General features: G+C 47.5%; 1 protein-coding gene across 1 annotated transcript; it reads left to right on the top strand.

Annotated features, from left to right (window-relative positions):
- Positions 1-56: 56 nt before the first annotated feature.
- On the top strand, positions 57-16821 carry ACTA2 (actin alpha 2, smooth muscle). The gene is made up of 9 exons (XM_011218625.3): positions 57-211; positions 4046-4200; positions 5713-5841; positions 8398-8508; positions 10386-10470; positions 10827-10988; positions 12411-12602; positions 13843-14024; positions 16513-16821. The coding sequence occupies exons 2-9, from the start codon at positions 4072-4074 to the stop codon at positions 16654-16656; spliced, it is 1134 nt and encodes a 377-aa protein (XP_011216927.1). The 5' UTR covers positions 57-211; positions 4046-4071; the 3' UTR covers positions 16657-16821.
- Positions 16822-17486: the final 665 nt, after the last annotated feature.

Below are 17486 nucleotides of genomic sequence, written 5' to 3'. Positions count from 1 at the left end.
AGACCCAGACCTCCGGCCACCCAGATTAGAGAGTTTTGTGCTGAGGTCCCTATATGGTTGTGTTAGCCTGAACGCTGGGCCCAAGTCTGTCTTTGTTCCTTGTTTGGGAAGCAAGTGGGAGGGAAGCAGGCCAAGGGGCTATATAACCCTTCAGCGTTCAGCTTCTCTGAACACCACCCAGAGCGGAGAAGCCCAGCCGAGCATCGTCAGGGTAAGTGGCACGGACCCAGGGATGTGACTTCCAGATCCCAGCAGCTCTGATATTACTCAGCACAACCAGACGTCATCCACGGAGATTTGGCTGGGCTGGTGCACTCTCTGAAATTTCTGAATGAACACTGTAGTAGTGAAATGATTGTAGCTCTTAGCTTCTAATTATCTAACATCAAAAACAAAGCAAAGATGCAGCTGGGTGTGGGGGAGGAGGGCAAAAGGAAGAGGGAACGGAATCTGTGTGTCACCTGCAGAAACTCTTTATACTAAATCAGCAGCCCGGATCTTGCAGGGCATTTCAGAGATGCAGTCAAGCTATTTCCAGGAAATTTATTTATATTTAGACACTGGAAACTCCAGCATTTGTTTGCGGTTAAGTTTGGTGTGGGGATTTCTCACTGGACTGTGTTTTTGGTGCAGCCAAGGTGCCTGGAAGTGGGTTTTAGAAGTGAACAGAGTCTAGTTGCCTGGTCTTTGGTGTTGACTATGTGTGTGTTTGCATCTGGGATCCTGGGCTCTGATTGGTAGTGTCGTCTGTAGGAAAAGCATGTCTCTTGAGACTGTCCGTGAACTTACGCTTCAGGATGTGCATTACACGGCCCACTGGTCATTTGCAGCAGAGTGCAGCAGGAAACCAACTGACTCTTTCTCTGTGAATAAAGAGGGAGGGAGCAGGCCTTGCATCTGACAGCTGCTCCAGTCTCAGCCTATGGGAGGTCTGGTTTGCATTTCTCCCACCCTGGTGAGGCAGGCAGGACTGTGGAGCCCAGCCCTGCCACCCCAGGCTGAACTTCAACTTTTCTGTAAATCAGGGCTGGGCTGCTTCAGCCCGGACTGGCGTTTCCACGCCGAGATTTTCCTTTCATTTTGTGATCCATGACTAAATATGGTTTGCATTTCAAGAAGGATGAGCTGGGAACTGTAGTGCTCCCTCCTCCCCTAGGCCACCGCCCCCGCCCCCGCCCCGCCACTAACTACTCATTTTTGGCACAAGATGCATGAGAGGCAGTTGGAGCAGCCCCCCTGACCAGGGGGCAGTACCAAAAGCAGACACTCGAGTGTATTTTACCTAATTAGGAAATGCTTTGCTCCAAACCGAGCTGCTCATTCAGGTTATAGATAAGGGTCGTAAATCACCGAACCTTTCCGGGGACAGAGAGACTTCTTCCCTGATGGCAGTGCTCATCCCAGAGATTAGAAATTCCCTTCTGGACATTTTTTGCCGGATAAAAACACATTTATTGAATTTTGATTTTTTTTTTCTGCATGCTTACTGATGCTGAAAGTCAGCCTCCCTTTTCTGCAACATATCCAAGCACTCCCCGCCAAGCCCTCCTGGACTCGAAGAGAGTTAGGACATGTGCACTCACGGTGGTCTTCTCCGTCACATTTTCAGAGTGTCCAATTTTGCATAATTCATCCTGTTTTCAACTCCTTTGGTTTGGAAAGTCTGCTTAGCGCACCCACGGGAGCCTGGGGCTTGGAGCTGGCTGCCTCTTGCACATGCCTCTGACTCTCCCTGCCTGTTCTGTCTTGTTTCCTCTGCATTTCTCACTTCTCCTCCAGCTTCTCACTCTGCGAGGACTGAAGCCAGATCGCACGAGTGCCGAACAGAACCCAGTGTCTGGGAAGGGAAGGGATGGCTGGGGATGGAAAGAGTGAGTCTTTGATCCGCCTTGTTTTCCATTCTTACAAGTGGAATCCACAGGTCCAGGATCTCCATACTATGCCTGGAGGCAGTATGGAAAGAAAGCAAAGACTAGAAATACAGAGATCCGGATAATGAGGATAATTACATAAGGATACTAGGAATCATATAACTTTAACATTTATCGAGAACTCATAATGTGTATGCCACTACAAATTATTTTAAATGCTTTTAAAAATAATGTACCCCCCATCATAGGAACTCTATATAGCATGTACGGATATTCTTATTGCTCGACAGAGAAGGAAACTGTGATTTAGGGATGTTAAATGTTTTACTAAGTCACACAGCTTCTAAGGGGTGGAGTCTGGACTCCAACCCAGGCAGTCTGACTGCAGAGTACAAGCCCGTAATCATCACATTCTGTCTTCTCCTAACTTTACCAGTGTTGGGATCTTGGACAAGTCACTTCAATTCCTTGAGTCTTAATTTCCTTGTTTGTCAATTGGAGAGAATAACACCTGTTCCAGATTTTAAAATGCATCGTCTCATTTGAGGTTCATGCTCTTTGCAAAGGGTTACACAGCATCTGGAAAGATACAGCACTGATTTCCTGGGAATGATCTGGAAGAACTCCAACGGCAACGCATTTTGTTTTGTTTTGTTTTGTTTCTTTTCTCACACCCCAGAAACTTCCTTAAAGGAATTGCCTTTTATATCTGGGTCTGGGTGTGCAGTAAGTTCACCAACTTAGAAAAATCTTCCTCAGCTTGAAATCTTAAAATCTCGAAGTTGAGCAGAGAACTCTGGGTGTCTCTCTCTTTACGAGATATTTCCACCTAATTCTGCTTGGAAAAACCGAAGAGAATCTAAACTGAAAGTCAAGGGGGTAGCCAAAGGGACCTGATCTCTGATTCAACTCTGCCTCCAATGTCCTGTGTACCCTTGAGCAAAACACTTCCTCTGGGTTTTCTCATTAATAAAAATGAGGGCATTGAATGAAAATGGTCTCTCTAACAAACCTTCAATTTCCCAAAGCTATAAAGTTACTACTTTCGTTCCAAACCTTTCAAATTTGGTGATAGGATCCAAGTGTAGGAGTAGGATATTAAAAATATTGTTTTATTACTAAAAGAATACATGCTCAATTTAGAAAATATGACAGGACCCAGAGAAGATCATTAAACACACCTACAAAATCCACTGCTTCAATATAATACCCATCAACGTCTTGGTAAATATACTTAATCTTTTTTCAATGCATGAAAATACATTTTAAATAGGATTGTGCAATGTGATTTTCTCTAACCTATTATTCTTACATGGAATACACTTTTCCCTCTCCTTTAGCTTTCCTAATGGCAACAAGGTCGTCTTCTACCAGACGTGCAATTTATTAGACTGTCCCTCACTTGCATGTTTAGGTTAGCTGTGATTTTTGTTAATGGAGAATAACGGTGGCCCCTAAAATTTAAAGCACCTTCTTAGAAAGTTTCAATTGGCTCTCATGTTTTTCCAAATTTAAAATAACTGTTCTCAGGACCAAGAAGAGATTTTTCTTTTCGACACTCAACACTTTACATTAAATGTTTTAACATCTCAACATTTCCAAATTTTCCCCTGCTGCCCATCCCTCAAAATTTACCTTGTTAAGAAAATATTTAAACATGATAACCTATCTAGAAAAATGTGTTTGGGTTGATACAGACAGCAAATTCCAGAAACTTCTTTGACATATGACAAGTGACTTGTCTCCCTGAAGATCTGGTCTCACAGTCTGGTATTTCCATCTGTGCTCTCAGTTGTTCGTTCATTCACTTGCTTGGTCATTCTTCTTCTTCTTTTTTTTAAAGATTTTATTTATTCATTAGAGAGAGAGAGCACAAGCAGGGGGAGGGGCAGAGGGAGAGGGAGAAGGAGACTCCTGGCTGAACAGGGAGCCCAACGTGGGGTTCGATCCCAGGACCCCGAGATCATGACCTGAGCCAAAGGCATATGCTTTACCGACTGAGCCCCCCAGGGGCCCCTTGCTTGGTCATTCTTTAGAGAGCTTCTGAGCACAGTGTTGGAGGCCAGTTGTATGAACATGGAAGTCTGTACTCTAGGAGCACAGAGTAGGAGTGCTTAGTTAAGGGCCATGATTGCTGGGTGACAGCTGGGTGGGCTTCCTCCCTGTTCCCATAGGACCCTGTGAAGCAGCTCCAGCCAAAATGTGTGAAGAAGAGGACAGCACTGCCCTGGTGTGTGACAATGGCTCTGGGCTCTGTAAGGCCGGCTTTGCTGGCGATGATGCTCCCAGGGCTGTTTTCCCATCCATCGTGGGACGCCCCAGACATCAGGTGAGCAATATCGTACTATAATTACCTAACTTGATAATTATCGCTACATTGACAATCACATGACAACATATGATACATAAATGTATCAAGATAACAGCTGTGCACCTAAAACTCACACAATGTTGCACATCAAATGTATTCAATAAAAGAATTTCTGACTGGAATAGAGTGAAACGGGGGTATAGATTAGGTCCTTCTAGGTCTGTGTGTCCTTGAGTATCCACAGACTGTCTCTTCCTCTCTGCCCAGAAATTATGTAACCTTGTTAAAAACATACCTCTGATGATTGATGTCTAGGAATAAGTATGAATTTCCTATATCACATAGATTTTCTGGTGGGTGTCTATCAGACACAAAGTTAACCTTTTTTCACAATTCCTTTTTGTCTCAATACAATCATTATCATCACCAGAAATACTGTGAGTTACCTAGTAATGCCTACCACAGCCAGTCTTTGGAAGGAAACGGAAACGAATGCCTAGGTCACTCACTCTCAAAGATCCTGATATTAGATGAGGGGAGGCTTTGCTACCACATGTAATTTTACATATGATAGGGGTCAATGGCATATGCGTGGCCAGCCACATGGTAATTTTAGAGGACATTATGTATAAACAAAATGTTGGGGGCAGCCACATGGTAAAAATTTCACCTTAGAAATTCTCCTTCGCATCAGCAATGTAGCTGCTTATTGGGCTCTCGGTTTGGCATATAGTCACAAGAATAAATAATGGCCTCTTCCAATGAATGAAATCTGAAACCTGTCTCTTTGCTGAACTGTGTGGGACGGAGATATTTTGCACAAACCATCATTTATGGCTCTCTAGCAGCCATGACTGTTTCGCAATTCTGAAGCCATCATTCCAGTGCCGTTAAAAAATCCCAACAATGAGAATGTCCTTTCTTTTGTTGTTGTTTTTTTAAGCTTCACTTTAATGATTAAGAAAACACTTCTGACTAGTTTAGGCAAATGTCTTAATGTTGATTGGTATGGATTTTTATTTATTAGAAATCAAGCACTGAGTGGTCATTTGTCAATATAATGCTTTTGCTTATAATGGTTAGAAAATATTCACATCTCTTCGGTGGGTGGCAACTTTAACAGTATAGTTCCAAGGATTTATAAGAAGCAAAGTGCCATGTAACTAATATGTGAAGTTTCATACGTTCATTTAACAGGTAACCATTGAGTGATAAATGATTGCTGGGCAATCTGTTCTAGTGGCGAACAAGACAAGGGCAATCTCTGGCCTAACAGAGCTCGTTAAGAAAGAGCAGATAAAAAAAAATACAGTGTAAAGTTGCTTCACCCTCTGGGCCCTCTGCTGCTTAGAGACTGATTCAGGCCTGTTGCCATCAACTGAGGGACGTTGTTTAAGACCATAGTGACTGTAAGACAGAATGTCAAGTCCTGGCAGCGAAAAAGGAGCTTCCTATGGCAATGATTTAACTCTGTGATTGGAGCATACAAGTTCCGGGGAGGCTGACTCAGGCTGTGCTGAATCTTTGTAGGGAGTGATGGTGGGAATGGGACAAAAGGACAGCTACGTGGGTGACGAAGCACAAAGCAAAAGGGGAATCCTGACCTTGAAGTACCCGATAGAACACGGCATCATCACCAACTGGGACGACATGGAAAAGGTACTGGAAGCTTCTCTGTAGGTCGAGCCTTCAAGGAGCATAATTTCTGTGGCCCTGGTTCAAAACATCTTGCTACTGTTGAAAAAAAAAATCCTGAAATGCTTCTTAAAAAAAATTATCCCTTGCCTGACAAGGTTTATAAACTAATTAGAGGGAGACTGTTCTGCAGAGAAGAACAGCAGCCCTTTGCCCATGGTGGGAATTAATAGTCTGTTGGCTCAGTCAGCTGGATTACCTTCCCCGGGCCAGCAGCCAGGAGAATGACCCCCCCCCCCAACCCCCCTTGCTCTCACCAGCAGCCGAAAGGCTGTGCCTCCCAGCGGAGGAGAGAAGCTGGAGCAGCTCTGCCCCACCCACGCTGGAAAGTTTTTCATTCACTCACCCTGAACTTTTTTTTTAAGTGTTTTAGTTTTCACTATAGAAGTGGGAGCCATGACATTGCAAGTTTGGTACATTCCTGAATGTTCCCCAGTATATTGAAGCACAAGCAACTGACAAAAATTTTTAAATAAGTATTTTAGAAAGTGCCTCTCTTTGTTGGTGGAGTGAATGCTTTATCTCCCAATTTCATATAAAAGAGCTTATGGGAAGAGTTAAGTCCTAGGATTTTTTTTTTTTTTTCAGATTGAAAGAGAGAGGGAGAGGGAGGGCACACGAGGGTGGGGAGGGTAGGAGGGGCAGCGGAGAGAGAGAAGCTAAGCAGGCCCCACACCCAGCGATCTCATGACCCTGAGATCATGACCTGAGCGGAAATCAAGATTCCGATACTTAGCCGACTGAGCCACCCAGCCACCCCAAATTCTAGGATTTTAATGTTTGTTATTAGACATCACAGAAACACAAGTGATTGGAGAAAAAGCAGACTAATGAGAAAATGACATTAATTTTTTTTTACTGTAGCAAAATATTAGAACACGATATCTGGACTTTTATTTGTCACCTCCCTACACACACACACACGCAATTTCACCAGTTTAATAGAAAACAGTATTGCTAGAATTTATCAGTAATAATGCTGAGGACTCTCCTTCTCTGCAACAATTGCATTGCATTCCGTTTCTTAGTCTGAGATGCCGGATTGGTTCAGGCTGCCGTTTGCACGGAGGAAAAGTTAAAAATAGCAGCAGGAAATGCTCTAAGAGTTTCTCCGTGGGGCCAGCAGCGTCTCGGAATGCAGGCACCTAGAGAATTGGGATGAATAAAGCATTTCATCGTTTCTAAAATTGCAGTTTATTGTGTCTTCTGGAGAGAGACGGGGGGTGGGATGGGGAGAGAGGTTTGCCCGTGGGGGGGGCTTGTTTTCTCAGTGACGTTTTGGGGTAACCACAGTATCTAATCGGAGGGGCGGGATTTCTTGAGCACGCTGCTACTTTTATTCCATCAAAGGAGTACGACTCTCAAGAGCTTTCTTTCCTTTCTAGAAACCACAACTTTAAAACCAAAGAAACTGGAACAAGATAAAGATTCTTTAAAGTCAATCTAGCTTTTGTCGATTTATAAAAACTTTCGCAGTTTTTGTTTTGTTTCAGCTTTGGATGAATCTGCTATTTCTAATGCTAGGGAAGACTTTCCAGGCCCTTAAAAGGAATCCATTTAGCCCTTTTTACAATGGTCTGTTCTTTTTGGCATCAATGATTAAAAGGCTGCTCAACCATAAAGCGAACACACTCAGGCCCAAAGTACATCGTGTGGACGCAGTATCGATAGGCAGAGACTTTGCTCAAAACAGCTGAAGGCCAACTATCTGCCCACGAAGGGAAGGCCTGGAGCGTGCCCATGAGGGCAGGCTTCTCCCAGCCCTGGAGAGCAGAGGGGAGGACGTGGAGGCAGAAACAGGGACACCTGTACTCTCAGCATATGTTGAGGCGGGAAATGTCCCAAAAAGTATTAAAAATGGTAACTGGCTTTCTCAGGCCAGTTTCATTCATCCGTTCATGCACTCACTCATTGATCCCTTTACTTGCTAAACTAAACCATTTCCCCAGGAATATTAACTGAAGTGGGAGTAAGGGTAAAGACGTAGTTGGCGCCTGGCTGGCTCGGTTAGAAGAGCATGAGACTCCCGTGAGTTCAAACTCCACGTTGGGCATAGAGATTACTTTAAACAAAGGTATACCTGAAGAATAGTAATAATACTTATTCTGGGCCAGGCACTGGCCTAAAGAGTAACTCTAGGGTTCTCGCCAAGACGTACTAGTTATTTTCATATTACCCATGGTGAGGCGAGCGGGGAAGGGTTAAATTTGCCTTAGCAAGCACAACCAAGGAGTGGGGGAGCTGGGATTTGAACCCAGATTTGACGCTAGAGCCTGTGTCCTTAACCGTGCCGCCATCCTGCCCCACTGTCCTGGGCTTGGGTTCTTGCCGAGTCACTGTGGGTAAGTTACTCATAGCCTTTGAGCTTCGGTGTCCGTGTCAGTAAAAACACGGATGTTCCGTGAGTGCTCGTAGCATACTATTTGGTCCTAGTTTCATTCAGCTCTTTCTGGTCCCTGTCTGGGGGTCTGCAGCCCCCCACAACGTCACCTCACTGTATTTCTCCTTGGTCCCTGCCAGATCTGGCACCACTCTTTCTACAACGAGCTTCGTGTTGCCCCAGAAGAGCACCCCACTCTGCTAACCGAGGCCCCCCTGAACCCTAAGGCCAACCGGGAGAAAATGACCCAGGTAAAGAGCCACTGCGGGATCCAGCCCCCTGGGGGTGGGGAGAGCCTTGTTTGAAAGGGATGGTGCAGGACAGCAGAGAGGAGGTCCACCCCAGCAACCCACTCGCAGACCAACACCTTGCCAGGAACTTGGGGATCCCCAAGGACAGAAACAGCCTGATGGTCCTCACACCATTACTGGGGGAACTGCCCCTTGACTCCAAAAGCAATTGGAAATTAGCATATGTAACAGAAAAAGTTGGATGTGTTGGGTTAAAAACATCTAAGAAGAAAACATCTCAAAATGTGGGGTAACATACAGCGGGAAATCTGTCACTTCTCAGCTACGTGAGCTTCACGAATCCACTTCATTTCTTGGATGCCTGGTTTCCTTGTCTATGTGTCGGGAATAAGACTAGTGCTATTATTTTTCAAAGCGTTGATGTGAGGATGAATGAGGCAAAACGTCAAACATGTTTTGTGGTGCCTGATATAATGAAAGTTCAATGAATACTGGTTTTTTTTTTTTTTTAAGATTTTATTTATTCGACNCTGGTTTTTATTGTCATTATTGTGAGTTGCTTGAAGCTGAAAGACCTTAAAGTAGGAGAGCATCCATTCCACCAGGCGAACAAGACTCCCAGTCTGGTTGTGATCTCCAGTAAAAGCATCCAATGTCAGCTCAATGCTTGTTATAGTGAAGCTCTGGGTTAAGCATTTTATGTGCATTGTCTCTTTCAATCTGAACAATGGGAAGCAGGTCATATTCTATAAGGGAAGAGTTATGTAAGTGATTATACAAGGATATATCTGATTCTATGAATGAGAAATTCAAGGATCGCACACACGAGGTGAGTGCCACAAGGTCATACATCTAGAAGCGGCCGAGCCTGGAACCAACCTGGGATCTTTGGGGCCTGGAGACCAATACACGTAAATACGGCATAGCCTTTTCCTCAGAAGAGCTCTTGGTGCTTGCACCAACACATGCGTGCGGTCATTCTCGGCAGGGGGCACTTGTGTGCCTGGGTGTCCCTCCATGTGGCGAGGGATGTCATTTCGGATGGGCGCTCTTGTCCCTGGGATGCTGTGGGGACAGAAAAACGGTTGGGAATCACGGTTGTCAAGGAAATGATGTCAGATATTCTGGTGGATAGACCAGGGAGGGTTTGGTGGATGGAGAAGTGGAGGTCCGTGGGCATCTCCATGTATACAGCCTTCTCATGAGTGACCTGCAGTGGCTCTGGTCCTAATCTTGTCCCCAGACTGCGTGAGCAGAGACACTGGCATTCATATGGGGCCCTCTGCTACCAGTGGGCATTTCTCGTCTTCCAGGATCAAGGTTCCTTCCGTTGAAGCCAAAGTGGCCTCGGATTCTAGGGCTGCCATTGACTCAGCAACTACATGAAAAAGTGGAACAGATGAACAGGACCCTAAGACAAATCACAGAACTGGGCTCATTCCCAACCAGTCCGAGCTTCTGGTCAAAGGTGTCCTACTGTAGACCAGAGAAGTCCAAGCCCGATTGTCTTCTTTTCTTGGTCTTTTGGCTTTGATATCATTAATACGTCCTAGGCTGCTCACACTGGAGCTTACCTAGTCCAAACTCCTCTGTTCACGGTTGAGAGACCAGGAGGGAAGCCCACAGTGGTCAGCTGGTAGCCTGGTGAGCTCTCCGAGGTCACATGGGAGCCAGAGCCCCTGCATACCCCCACTTGTCACATGTGTGCACCTCCCCTTCCCTTCCCTGCACCCTCAGATCAGATTGTCCTCTGCCCAGAGCCGGGGGCGGGGGTGGCATCTGTATTCCAAGCCCACCTGTGAGGGGCGCTCTCTTGAACATTCTTGCCGAGACTGGCAGGCAGCATCACTAACTTAGCTCTTTGGTTTACTTTGCAGATTATGTTTGAGACTTTCAACGTGCCAGCTATGTATGTGGCTATCCAGGCCGTGCTGTCCCTCTACGCCTCTGGACGCACGACCGGTAGGGGGGAGCCCTCATTGGGTGCAACGTCCCTGACGGGGTTTGATGGTGGTAACCATGGCCTTTGGATGGACTGGGGGGTCACTAGAACTGACAGGGCTAATCCCAGTCCTGAAAGCCTTCTTCCCACCTTGGAAAACAAGCCCTCAGTCTCCTATTTCCAGCGAGCCATTTTCTCTGTCTCTCTTCCAGCCCTTTCTCTATCTTCCCCAAGCCCTGTCCTGCTTGTCCTACGCTCTCACGTGCTTTCTCTCCTCTCTTTTGTATCAGAGGCTCAGAACCTCCCCTTCCACTCGGCCATCCAGGGCCCCTGCCCCTGCTGCCGCAGTGATTTCATCGTGCCCATTTGTCCCCAGGTATCGTGCTGGACTCCGGAGACGGGGTCACCCACAACGTGCCCATCTATGAGGGCTACGCGCTGCCGCACGCCATCATGCGTCTGGACCTGGCCGGCCGCGACCTCACCGACTACCTCATGAAGATCCTGACTGAGCGCGGCTACTCCTTCGTGACAACCGGTGAGGGGTGCGGGAGTGAGGCCGGGGGCGAAGGGGCCGCGTCTCCTTCAGAGCGACGTCCAGGACCCTGGTGACCATCAGGGAAACGATGGGAGGGGACCGTGCAGGTGGCAAGGCCTGACTCCAATGCCCAGAGCAAAGCATGGCCTTTCTCGCTCTAAGTCGTGAGACGGTTTCCTTGAGGAGGACAGTGAGAAACTCTAGAAGAAGACCTAAGCTGGGCTGTGTCGCTTGGACATTTTTTCACCTCCTCTGTTCAGAAGTAGATCATTGACCGGGCAGAGACAGGGGACAGCGTCGGGCAGCGTTTGCCGGGCTCAGTGGTTGGCACTCCTGGAGACACCAGGGGAGAGCCCGGGTCCCGGTCCTGCCACTCACCAGCCAGGTGACCCGACTTCAGCAAACCATGGTCTCCTCACCCTCCCATGATTGTCATATCGAACAACCCTGAGCATGTGGAATTCCCGGCTGAGTAATTCCATATTTCGAAGTCAGTAAGTCCATAATTGTTAGTATGAAGACCAACCCAGCAGGAAGCTCTTCCTGCGTCTTCGGCCCCCAAGCTGGTGCCACCCGGCTGTGACCGCAAGAGGCAACCTCAGATGGCGCTGGACACGTTAGGGCGTCCTCAGTGTCCCGGCCCTGGCTGCCTGCCCTCCCCTCATCAGTCTGGTGTTGTCCACGCGTTTCTGTGTCTGGACACGCCTGAAGGTTATTACAGACTCCGAGCTTGAGCCCTGTGGGTGTTAAAGTTTCTTTCGGGGGTAGGGAGTTGAATTCATACCTATGTTCCTCTTCTTCTCCTCACAAAAGAACCCCAGAAGATCTCCAAAAGGCTCCAGGGGCCTAGGTGGAGCAAATAGCTTAGAAGGTCAGAGGGCAGGAGTCTGAAAGGTACTGCCTGCTCGCTTCTTCCTCTTTGTGCATAACTGAGCCTCCCTGGCCTGCCTTCTTCTGGAAGGTAATGAATTTGCCAGTGGTGTGAACTGGGACCTGCCCGGGCCAGGCAACATGGGTCTCTGGAGCGTTTTGAAAACCGTGGGGGCCTCAAAGCGTAAGACTCCCTGGTCCACTGAAAATCCAATATAACAAACTATTGTAAGACAATCGTAACAGAGAGTGAATAGTTAATTCTGGGGGGAAAAAAACCCCAAATGTAACGTACAAAAGGATGTCCTGCTCTGTGCCTTTTCTAGCTCCTTTTCTTCCTGTTACGTGTTTTCCAGACCACATTTTTGAGGAGCCTACCCCTCTGCTAGGGACAGAAGTGGATCCCTCGAGGACCTATAGTTTAATTGCCATCACGGATTTTGGGTTGCAGAATATCGAATACACACGTTTTTAAAGGAACCCTTATTGGAGGAGAAACTGAAGTGAGGCGGGTGGATTTCTACACAAACCCTCATGTTTGTATCTCGGCAGCTGAGCGGGAGATCGTCCGGGACATCAAGGAGAAGCTGTGCTACGTGGCCCTGGACTTTGAAAACGAGATGGCCACAGCTGCGTCGTCCTCCTCCCTTGAGAAGAGCTACGAGCTGCCCGATGGGCAGGTGATCACCATTGGGAACGAGCGCTTCCGCTGCCCGGAGACCCTGTTCCAGCCCTCCTTCATCGGTAGGCTTCAGCATCCCGTCCCTGGGCAGGGGGGAGCACCCTAGCCCCTCGAATCCAGCCAGCCCCTGGCTCTCAACATCTTTCTGCATGTGGGGACAGGGACCAGGGGCCACAAGACCAAATTCTAAACCAGGCCAAGGGAAAGAGTGTCAGATTTTTAGGGAGAGCAGAAGGAGGTCAGGAAAGGAGTTTTCTTTCTGAGCAAACACGGTCTATGCTGTAGTCAAGCCAAAAGCATCCTTGCTGTGGGGAGTATGGGGAAAAAATCAGATATTGCCTGTGCTGAGGCCACAGTGGAGCCATGGATGGATGGGAAGGACGTGCTGAATGCCAAGACTTCAGGAGGACTGCTGGGCTGGGGTGGGGGGGAAGAGAAAATGGAAGAGCCTATTCCTACATTAGCATTGACCTTGGACAAAGGTTGGCATAGTTGTTTACAGAGGGTGGGCTCTGGGAGGGGTAAGCCCAGGCTTGAGTCTCAGTTCTACTGTCCTGATCTTGGGAAGGTCACTCAAGGTCCCCAGGCCTCCGTGTCCTCGTGTATAAAGTGAGGGTTGTGAGGGTACCAGCATCACAGTGTGGTTCTAAGAAGTACGGCAGATATGCATGGGACACTTAGCCCAGCGCCTGACCAAAACAAGCACTCGGTAACGATTAGATATTGTTAATAATGATTAATTAGGTATTATTACTATTACGTTCTGGCACCACAAATCATGAAGGGCCACCTGGAGGTTCTTTTCAAAAGACCCACATCAGAAATTTTTAAAAGTGCAGGCAAAAAAACAAAAAACCAAAAACAAACTATTATCAAAACTGAAGAGAAAGGAGACTTTGTCCAGATCGGGTGAAGGACCTTCCTGGCGATTCGGTGCCCTTTAGCTTTGAGGGGTGTGAGCAAGGGAGCAGGCAGAGAGACTTGGGGTGGCCCTGAGCTATGACCGCACGCTGGCTCCGCACGGGACCTTCTGCCCTTACCTGAACCGCACATGGTGGTGAGTCTGTTAACTAGCAGCCATGTGAGGTTGTAACCCTCGTTCCCCTGGAGGGGCCACATTAGGCTTCCTCTCTAGGCGAGAGGCGGGAGCGCGTGGAGACTATCCTGAAGGGTGGTCCCTACACCGCGATGCCTGCCTAGCTTCAGTCCAGCGTAAGACCCTCCAGCGGCCATGCAGCTCTTCCAGGTCTGACTTGGGTTTTGCCCACCACCCAAGGATCATGGCCCGTGTCTCCTTTGCAGGGATGGAGTCTGCTGGCATCCATGAAACCACCTACAACAGCATCATGAAGTGTGACATTGACATCAGGAAGGATCTCTATGCCAACAACGTCCTCTCCGGGGGCACCACCATGTACCCCGGCATCGCTGACCGCATGCAGAAGGAGATCACCGCTCTGGCGCCCAGCACCATGAAGATCAAGGTACGGTTCAAGGTCAGGTGTCACGGCGATGCTGCCAGCTATGACACCAACCCCATCACCAGACATGACGGGCTCTTCAGGGGCCATGTCTTCCTCATGTGTGCTTGTGGTTTCCCAGGCTAAGCAGTGAGTCCACGTCCACAAGTTCCACCCCTTACAGGTTAGAAGTCACCCCAGTTCATCAGAGAAGCTCAATTATTCTGCACAAAATTTAATCTATACTTATCCTTGTCCATCAGCTACTTTCAGGAGTGAAGTTCAACTGAGCTCCCCATGTGTGCATATCCCTTTATTTTTCTATTGATTTATAACCCACATGTAACACTGTATTAGTTTCAGGTGTATAACATAAATCAGTATTTGCATATATTGTGAAACGATACCCACAGTAAGTCTAGATGATTTCTGTCATATCCCTTAAAAATATACATTGTGTCATTTTGCCCCACCACAGAAATAGTGCATCTCACACATAGAACTTTACAAAAAATTGGATGAGCCGGACATATTTCCAAAGAGGTTTAAATGTGGTAGATTCTATACCTTGTACTCTTTTTCCACTGCCAGAAGTGATCACAGCTCAGTGGCCAAGAATGAGTTGTATCTTCAGCTCTCTGTCTGGCTCTCCTTTTGATCTCGATGCCCAGAAGCACAGAATCCCTCCAGGATGACCCACCTCAGTCCCCAAGCCACCAAAGACCCTTATATCATGCATTTTGAGTCCCAGTCGTGGGAGCTCAGAGATTAAACAGAGAGGGTTCTTTGGAGGCAAACTTACATGTACCTGGTGACTTCTCAAAGGCTGTTACCCCGCTCGGAAATGAGAAGCCACACTGGGAATCTCTGACCCATGTCCCAGGGAGCGGAAGAAAGGGCATTCCGCGTGCAGATCACACACCCGCGAGAAGTATTCAAACACGGTCTCTGTTATTTGCACTCCCTTGTCGGTTTTTGAAAAGGGTTTGCAGATAACAGAAAGAGAGCCAGACCGGAGCTCTCTGCGATGTGCAGGCTCTGAAAGACTGCATGGTGAGAGGAGAGACTCCTTCCTGACCTTGATGTTTCTTGGATGCTCCTCTGATTGGCTGTTTTCGCCTTTTCCTCCCACGCCACCAGCTCAGGGCTCACTGACAAAGCCCGCCCAGGTGGGGGTGTATTACAGACGGTGGCAGCCAGAGCCCCCCCGGTTCCTGCTTCCCCAAACCTGGCTTCTTGAATAACACGAATATGGAACTTGGGGCTCCAGTGTGGGGAGAGAAAACCTATTAAAAGATCTGGGGCCGTAAGGTGATGACTTCCGGGACAACTGACACTGGATGGTGGGGTTATAGGTACCACCTTTTTGTCCATCTAAAATTACCCCTAAATGAAAAGGTTGCTTCTAAAACAGAACAAAACAAAACAAAACAAAACAAAACAAAACAAAACAAAACAAAACAAAACCACACCTAGGAGAGGTCCAGGTTTGAATATCGGGTCCTCAGGTGTGCAACCGGTGTGACCTAACGTCAGGTACTTAAACCTCTCGCAGGCTCTGTTTCTCCATGTGTAACATGGTGCTAATTCAACACTCTCTACACTGGTCTGAATACGTGTAAAACGCTTAGCATCGTGCAGGCACATAGTAGGTGCTCCGTAAATACCAGCTACGTGTATGAAAAATAAATGTTCAAACAGAGCTAAGGGGATAAACAGAAATTAAACCTTTCCACCGTGGTTTCAGAAATACCTTGTCCTTTTGCCCAAGTGTCGATATTTGTCTCTACCCAAGTATCCAAGTCGGGAGTGGGGTTGGGAATTGTTCATCTATAGTTATGTTTTGGGGTTCCTGCAGGTAGATGGGACCCCTGGCTTAAGTCACTGCTCTCTGCATCTAAACCGCTCATTTGTTTAAGGAACATTAGCATGCCCTGCCTGTCAGGCCTGGGTAGCAGGGAGAGCCACTGGGACCTACCCCCAGGGAAATAAACAGTCATCCCACAGGGGACCCTGAGCCCCCCAGGTGAAACAATGCAGCTCGGTGGACTTAAACAGGTGGAAGGAGACTCCTAGAGTAAGTTCCAGCAAACCAAAGCCCCTCATGGAGGACGCTGGTGTTTGTCTTCACAGAAAATATATGTGTTTTGCTGAGTTCTGAGACACAGCTTATGGAAATCAGAGACATTGTCCGGGCTCTTGAGTGGAGGCCAGACGGGATGTGGGGCTCACTTCCGTCCTTTGTTGAGCAGACCAATGCCATCAGAGTCGTCAGAGGTGTTTCAGAATAGATGCTGTAACGGAAGCCAGGGAAACAAATGTGCTCCTTGGAGAGTCTCTAAATTCACTTGTCGCCTCCCTTGGCTTAGGGTCCGGATGGGGTTAGGGCTGAGAGCAAGACTGTCCCTGTTGTCCACCGAGCTCAGTGAGGTCCACCTAGTCTGGACCCTGGGGGAATGCCAGGCCCCGTCCTAGTGCGGTAACGGCCCTTCTTTCTCATTCTGGCCAACAGATCATTGCCCCTCCGGAGCGCAAGTACTCTGTCTGGATCGGAGGCTCCATCCTGGCCTCTCTGTCCACCTTCCAGCAAATGTGGATCAGCAAACAGGAATACGATGAGGCCGGGCCATCCATTGTCCACCGCAAATGCTTCTAAAACACTTATTGCTCTCTGTCTCTGGCACACAACTGTGAATGTTATGTGGAGTAACGCCTTCAATTCTTTTCCGAATCATTCCTAGCCAAAGCTCTGACTTGTTACCTATGTGTTTTTTAATAAATCTGAAATATGTTACTGGGAACCTGCAGCCTTGGCTGGGCACCCGGTGACTCACCTGTTTCTGTAGGTGGACCCGTGGCTCCCCCTCGTGGTGGATCCTGGGACACGACACGGCTAGGAGGGGCTTGCTCACACTAACCTGGGACGTTCTGACTAAATGCTGTCAGGGGAAAGAATCTGAAAATACATGGGAGGTAAATGGAAACGTGGATGAAAGTGTATCAATAGGATAAGCCACCCTGACTTCACCACTTGCTGGGCCATCACATTAATTTGCTGTCTCATAACCTCAGTACTGGGAGGCTGGTGTGCGAAAACAGAACAACTCTGTGTTATACACACACAGGTGTATGATTATAATATATATGAAACATATGAAACAGTAAGTATACAGATTTTCCTCGACTTGCGATGGGCTTACATCCCACCAAACCCAACCCGAGTTGGAAATATTGCAAGTCGAAATGCATTTAACGCACCTAACTACGGAACATGGTAGATGAGCCCAGCCGACCTCAGATGTGCTTAGAATACTGACAGTTGCCTCCATTTGGGTGAAACCATTTAACACAAAGCCTATTTTATAAAAAACCAAGCAAACAAACAAACAAAAATACAAGTGCTGGATATCTCATGTAGTTTATGAAATACTGTAAAGTGAAAGATGACTGCACGGGTCCGAAATTGCGGGAAGTGTGTGTGTCGTT

The sequence above is a fragment of the Ailuropoda melanoleuca genome, chromosome 6 (genome assembly GCF_002007445.2).
Source record: "Ailuropoda melanoleuca isolate Jingjing chromosome 6, ASM200744v2, whole genome shotgun sequence".
Lineage (NCBI taxonomy): Eukaryota > Metazoa > Chordata > Mammalia > Carnivora > Ursidae > Ailuropoda > Ailuropoda melanoleuca.
Note: the sequence above shows the minus strand (reverse complement) of the source record. Positions and strands in the feature narration are given on the sequence as shown.